The 6,715-nt window shown below is 48.6% G+C and overlaps 1 protein-coding gene and 1 long non-coding RNA gene across 2 annotated transcripts in view; one reads left to right on the top strand and one right to left on the bottom strand.

Annotated features, from left to right (window-relative positions):
* The window catches only part of LOC111544192, a 17,222-nt gene extending 13,091 nt beyond the window's left edge, over positions 1 to 4,131 (bottom strand). Inside the window, exons 1-3 of the long non-coding RNA XR_002732062.2 lie at positions 3,731 to 4,131; positions 2,024 to 2,408; positions 504 to 703 (exon numbers count right to left, since the gene is read on the bottom strand). This is a non-coding gene — a long non-coding RNA (uncharacterized LOC111544192). The remainder of the gene's footprint in view (positions 1 to 503; positions 704 to 2,023; positions 2,409 to 3,730) is intronic.
* A 2,217-nt stretch (positions 4,132 to 6,348) lies between these two features.
* The window catches only part of C7H8orf86 (chromosome 7 C8orf86 homolog), a 37,139-nt gene continuing 36,772 nt past the window's right edge, over positions 6,349 to 6,715 (top strand). Inside the window, 1 exon segment of the mRNA XM_031935834.1 lies at positions 6,349 to 6,432. Coding sequence (XP_031791694.1) covers positions 6,349 to 6,432 — 84 coding nt within the window.

The following is a 6,715-nucleotide window of genomic DNA, read 5'->3' as shown; positions in this document are numbered from 1 at the left end:
AAAAAAAAAAAAAAAAAAAAAAAAAACCCTCATTTTCCAAACCTGGCATTCAAGACCAGTCTAGCCCCATCATAAAATGTAAAGCTTTCTTTTTCCTAAACTCCTTTTTTCTCTAGTGAAGCAGAAACCATTGTCTTTCGCTCAAACCTATTGAGCTTTCCTGCTTTATGTCTTTGTAGTTAATAATAAAAGATGTCACCCTTTATTGAGCATCTACTATATGCCAGGCACCATGCTAAGTGCTTTATGGAGGTGTTGGGACTCAGAAAACAATACCCCAAAATAAAGACCTAAAAAGCAAAAGTTTTTCTCTGATCTTCTCCTGCTCTCCTGTCTCTTACTTAGTCCATTCTACCCCCAAACCTAGCCATAGAAACTAGAGCGGGTCATAGAAACCAGAACCTCTTTTCCCCAAAACCAGCCATAAAACCTAAAAACATTACTTCAACTTTCCCTTCACCTTTCCATGTAAAAACTGGCCATAAAGAAATTATCTGACCTACCTTGTTTGACTGTAGGTCATAAGACCTTCATTTTAGAGAAAGTCCTGCTCCCAGATGGAAAGGAAGCTGCTCAGAGAGGCCAAGAAGAATCTAGACAGGCTTTGTTGGGTCTTCCCACTCATAATAACTAATCTATCAGCATTAGATCAGCCTATTTTTGTCCATGATGTTTCTGCACCGCTGTCCATACTTCATTGAACCTGAGCATAAAAATGGACAATTAGCCCTGTATCCATGGGTCGTCATTCTGAAATCTCCCCTGTACACACATAAAATAAATTTGTATGCCTTTTCTCTAGGTAATCTGCCTTTTATGAGTTGGATTTTCAGCAAAACTGTTTTCCCTACAAGGGATATTTTAGGCAAGCCTTATAACAATCCTATGAAGTAGGTACTATTCATCCCCATCTTACATATGGAAAAATGGAGTTTAGAAAGGTTAAGTAACCTACACCCAGCCACACAGCTATTCAAAGTTGAGCCAGCATGGGAAACCATGTCATCCTAATATCAACACATCAGCATTCCGTCTCTACCCTGCATTGCCTGACACCCTACTCTCTCCCGCTCCTCACAATCCAAATCCTCAAGATGCAACTCGAAATCTATCTCTTTAATAGTGTCCCACTTTCTTCTTTTTTTGTTGTTTGTTTTTTGAGATAAGGTCTCACTCTGTCACCCAGGCTGGGGTGCAGTGGCATGATCTCGGCTCACTGCTCTGACTCCTAGGTTCAAGCAATGCTCATGCCTCAGCCTCCTGAACAGCTGGGATTACAGACACATGCCACCATGCCCAGGTTTTTTGTTTGTTTGTTTGTTTTTTGTATTTTTTGGTAGAGACAGAGTTTCACCATGTTGGCCAGGATGGTCTCGAACTCCTGACCTCAAGTGATCTGCCCACCTCGGCCTCCCAAAGTGCTAGGATTACAGGTGTGAGCCACCGTGCCTGGCCTTTTTTTTTTTTTTTTGAAACAAGGTCTCACCCTGTCACACAGGCTGGAGCGCAATGGCATAATCTTGACTCTCAGCTCACTGCAACCTCCACTTCTGGGGTTCAAGCAATTCTCGTGCCTCAGCCTCCCAAGTAGCTGGGATTATAGGCGCCCACCACCATGCCTGGCCTTTTTTTTTTTTTTTTTTTTTTTTTTTTTTTGCAGTGTCCCACCTTCAACCAAAGAGAGCTAAAGAGACTCTTCAAAAAGAGAGCTGAATGTTCTTTTGTCATTCTGAATCTTATTGTCTGAACTCTGAAGAGGTCGTCCTTTCTACTCCTTGCCACCACTGTTTCAGTTTAATTCATTCAGTTGATCAGTTTTTCTTCAGTCTCATCCATGAACCAGGCCCTGCCAGGTGAACAGTCCGCACCCCCAGTCCTCAAGGAGGTGAGGTCAGGTCGGTCGGGTCTCCCAACTAGATGGTGAGCTCATTGGAGGCAGGGACCAGAAGGGTGCCTCTCTGCATTCTCTGCAACACTGGGAGCCCAGGAGACCTGCAACAAATATTTCTAGATTGATTGGTACCTTGGATGGTTGACAACTCTGCAGAGGGAGGGCTGCTTTTCTCCCCGCAAATCTTCGCCTGCCCCTATGACCGGCCTGGTCTATGGATTCACCCCTTCCTGTTCCAGGCATTTCTCTTCTCACCAGGAGGCTGCTCGGGCCAGGTCATTTATCTCTCAGTCCTGTCTTCTTGGGAGAAGGACTGCTCAGCAGGTGCCTGATAACAAGCCCATTAAACCTCTTTCGCTGCTCTCAGCATGAGCGCTCCTGCACTCTGCAGTGTTTACCTTCCCTTCCAAGCAGCTGGGAGGATGAGCAGGGTCCACCGTGGAGAGGAGAAAGCAGGAAAGAGACTGTACCTGGAGCCGCAGGTCACCGGAACAACAAGAACTGCATACAACACCCCCTGAAGGAATAGCAGTGGGGCAGAGGTTAATAGAAAACCGAACTCCATCCCATCCTTCCTCCTCCACCTGCTTCTCTCTCTCTCTCGCTCTCTCACACACATACACACACACACACCCTCCTTCCTTGCACCCCTGACATGAAATACAGCAGTAATACCCACAGCAGAATACAGGAAAGAGAAAAAGCAAAGGAAGCTACCTTTTATGGTGGGAATTGGTGTAGGTGGTCCCTAGTCTCCAGGGTGCAATTTGAGAGTATCAGGTAGGCCTAACTCCTCTGCCCCCTGTCACTAGGGCCTGAAAATTCCCATTTAGAGTTGTTCCCATGATGTTTCCAAAGTCCCCCTTTGAGAAGTAAATATTGGGCAGCCAGAGCTGGCTCTGTGGCACTCGGAAGGGCCCCACACTTGGTTTAACGCTCTGCTGTTGCTATCTTGAGATCCTTAAATTTTTAAGGAGGAATCTTACGTATTCATTTTGTACTGGGCTTAGCAAATTATGTAGCCAGTCCTGTAGGCCACAGAGAGGAAGGGTCTTCAGGGACAGGGTGAGGACAGAGCAGGATCTCCTTGTGGGACTGTGTGCAGGAGCTGGTGAGCGCTGGCAGAGCTGTCCTGGGATTGAGGTTTCACTTCCACCGGCTGCATTCAGGCCCACAGAGCACAGGAGGCCACAGCCTGCAGCTGCTCAGGGAACCTGCCTGGGGCCAGGCCAGACTCTCTGGTTTTTACCCCTCACCAGCCTTTTCCAAATCACCAAAACCAGGGTAGCACAGAGCTGAGAGCTTCTGGGTCTCACTGTGTCTTAGGGAGGACATCAGAGGTCCCCCGTCCCCAGCTCTAAGCGTGCACAGGGGCCTCACCACACTTACACCAGGCCCTGGACTCAGCCTCCAGTCACAAATCCTTCCACAGTCACCACAGCTCTGACAAAGCTGACCCTAAGGAAACTGGGACTGGGAACCCCCAGTTCACCAGGGTTGAACCAACTCCAGAAGGAGCTTATCAGAGAGACCACAAGAGAGCAGAGAATTCACTCCCAACGCCATCTCCAGCAGGAGCCCTGCTGGCTCTCTGGGAAAAGCAGCACTTTCTGCAGGGCTGGCAGAAGCAAGGCCTTCCTTCAGGCCAGGACTCAGTTCCTTTGCATCCCAGTGTCAAGCTCAGGGCCTAGCCCAGGGAAACCCCTGGAAAAGAAATGGGGAAGGAGGGAGAGGGGGATGATCTAGGCATGTCTATTCAGAATGGAGCCTAGGAGGCCCTCCTGTCTTCTAGTCCCCTCCAAAACAGCCTCTCGGATTCCACCAATATGATTTCATTACCTTTGCCTTTGGGGCTTGAGAAGCACTCATAAAATTCAAATGTCCCTGGAAATAGTCATTCTATGAGCTTTCTTCCGTGGAGATGAAGGGTAGGTGCTTAGAGATGGTGAAGGCAGGAAGGAGGCAGGGAGGAGGGAGACAAGGAGGGAGGAGGAGGAAGGGCAGGGATGACACACAGCTGCTGCACCCGTGGGCCCTTGGCAGGAGCACAGCAGCCGCTGGAGTGGGGAGAGGCCCTGGGCGGTCACTGAGGCCACATCTGTGGCTGCCGGGCAGACGGAGGCTGCTCCACAAGGCTCCTGATCTGCTGCTTGTTGACTTCTGCTTCTCCCAGGCTCCTTCCTGCCCTTGCTGTCCTGGGCCAATGCCTCCTTGCTTCCCTGGCGACCAGAAAGCAAGGCCTCCCCTGCACAGTGGGTGGGAGCACAGGAAAGGGTGGTACTACTGCAGAGTGTCAGAGCTCTGCCTCCTTCCTCCCCTCCCCCAGGCCCTCTGAGCATCCTGCCGCTGAGGTTGAAGCCGCACTGAGAAGTCTCCTGCCACGTACGACTACAGGAGTGGGAGGAGGAGCTGGAAGTGGGGGCTCTCAGACACTCATTCAAAATCCCGCCCTCCCCACAGAACGCAACCTTATTAAGACGGCCTGCTGGAGAGAGGATTAGGCATCACGGTGAGTCCTCATCATGTGGTTGTTATTATCAGTAGTTTCCATCATCATTCAGAACTCATAATTCAAAACTGGTGCCCTCTTGCCAGCCGTGGCTGCCCTTGGATCAGCTGATCAGAGCCAGGCTCCCCCACACCTACATTCCCACTTTGAACCCATAAGCATGTGGAAGCCTCAAGCACACAGGCCTCCAGACCTGCCTAAAAGAGAAAGGGAGCGGCTCACTCCCCCAAACCAAAGGGAGTGACAGTGGCCAGGGGGAGGGGCAGCTGGTGGTCAGGGAAGGCCTCATGAGGGAGGCAGCGCCAGGCCCTTGAATAGGGGAGGGGCAGAGAGGACAAACAGAGCTTCTCTCCTCCTAAAGCACCTGTCTCTACTCTCCTTCCTCGCACCCCTAATAGCCTGGAAGTTTCCCTGTATCTGGGGGAATTCTAGGGATCAAAGTGGTCTTCACTGCCTCGGTGAACCTGGTAGTGAGGACAATAACTCCTGCCTGGTTCCTCTTCACACCTGCAGCTGCTACCGGGGTGACCTCCAGGGTCCTCACTGCCGCTCCCTCCCGCCTCAGCCTGGAGAGGAAAGTCACTCCTTGGAATCATCTCCTGCAGTAACCCTAGGCATGGGGGAGCACCCCAGGAAGGCCTTAGATGCTTTACAGTGTCCCCCTACAGGGGAGGCTCAGCTCGGGCTGCTGCCCTCACAGACAAGGACGCCACTGCAGGATGAGTTTCTTGGGGTTTTTTTGTGGGATGAATAAGAGATGCTAGAAAGCTGTTAGACAGCTGGGCATGGTGGTTCACCCCTGTAATCCCAGTATTTTGGGAGGCAGAGGTGGGAGGATTGCTTGAGCCCAGGAGTTAGAGACCACCCTAGGCAACATGGTGAAACCCCACTTACACAAAAAATAAAAAATTAGCTAGATGTAATGGCGCACACCTGTGGTCCCAGCTACTCAGAAGGCTGAGATGGGACAGGAGATTGAGGCTGCAGCAAACCATGATCACAACACTGTACTCCAGCCTGAGTGACAAAGAGAGAACCTGTCTCAAAAAAAAAAAAAGAAAAAGAAAGAAGAGAAGAAAAAAAATGTTAGGTATTCCTGCCTAGACCTTGAACTTTACAGATTTGGAAGACAATGGCAAACTGCAGTCATAAATGAGGTCACCCAATTTGTAAATGACAACAAGGATAAGTCACAGAGGCACACCCTCATTTAACAGAAAGGGAAGGGGAAAGGAAAAATAAGAGAGAGAAGAAAAAATCAGGGCAGAAAAAGAGAGTGCATTAGGACTTCTCTTCATGTAACAACAAAGCCAATTCAAACTGACCTAAATAGTAAAAGTGATTTACAGGGACATGTGACTGGAAACACACGGCCAGATCTGGCTTCAGGTTCAGTTTGATTCAACCGCTCTACCAATGGCATCAAGGATCCAGTTTCTCTCAGTCCTTCGGCTCTGCCTTCTGCAGGATTAGCTTTATTATAATGCCAGTAGCCAAAACACCCAGGTTTCTTACTTCCCCCTCCAAATTCAGGGGGAACAGGCCATCATACCCAGAGACCTCCCAGTACATCAAGGAAACATCTTACCTAGAAACTGCCAATAAATTTTTTTCCCAAACTGATTTTCTTGAATTTAGTAACATCGTCACCCCTCAACCAATTTCTGTGGCTCTTACTTCTTATGCCAAAGCCATTTTCCCCACACTTGGAGCTCAGGAAAGAGTTGATTTTCCACAAAGCACATAAACAGAGGAGTAGATTTCTCAAGTAAAAGCAGGGTGCAAGGGTTTCCTTATTACCAAAAGATAGAAAGAATGGGCATGAGGGAGGCAATCACAATACAAAATAACACAGGTGAGAGTTCTCAAGAAAGAGGAATTAGACAACAGCAGCAAAAACTATAGAGAGGCCAAGGAACACCCAAATTGAATGTGTATTTAAGGTGGGATGGGGGAGACCTATGAGGAAATTCCTCCTGAAAAACTGCAATCCTTGAAGGGCATCAAGCCATGTGTGGACTTCAGAAAAGACGTGTGTGTGCACATGTATGCACACATAGGCTTTAGATAGGACACATGGGTGCATTGCACATGTATGCATGCATGAGTTTTAGATAGAATGCAGGTGTGTGCATGTATACACGCCCAGGCTTTAGATAGGACACATGTATGCATGCAAAGACATTAGGACACATGTATGCATGCAAAGGCTTTAGATAGGACACATGTATGCATGCATAGACTTTAGATAGGACACATGTATGCATGCATAGGCATTAGATAGGACACATGTATGCATGTATAGGCTTTAGATA

This window comes from Piliocolobus tephrosceles, chromosome 7 (assembly GCF_002776525.5).
Source record: "Piliocolobus tephrosceles isolate RC106 chromosome 7, ASM277652v3, whole genome shotgun sequence".
Taxonomy (NCBI): Eukaryota; Metazoa; Chordata; class Mammalia; order Primates; family Cercopithecidae; genus Piliocolobus; species Piliocolobus tephrosceles.
The sequence above is the reverse complement of the archived record's forward strand: the minus strand, read 5'-3'. Positions and strand labels throughout refer to the sequence as shown.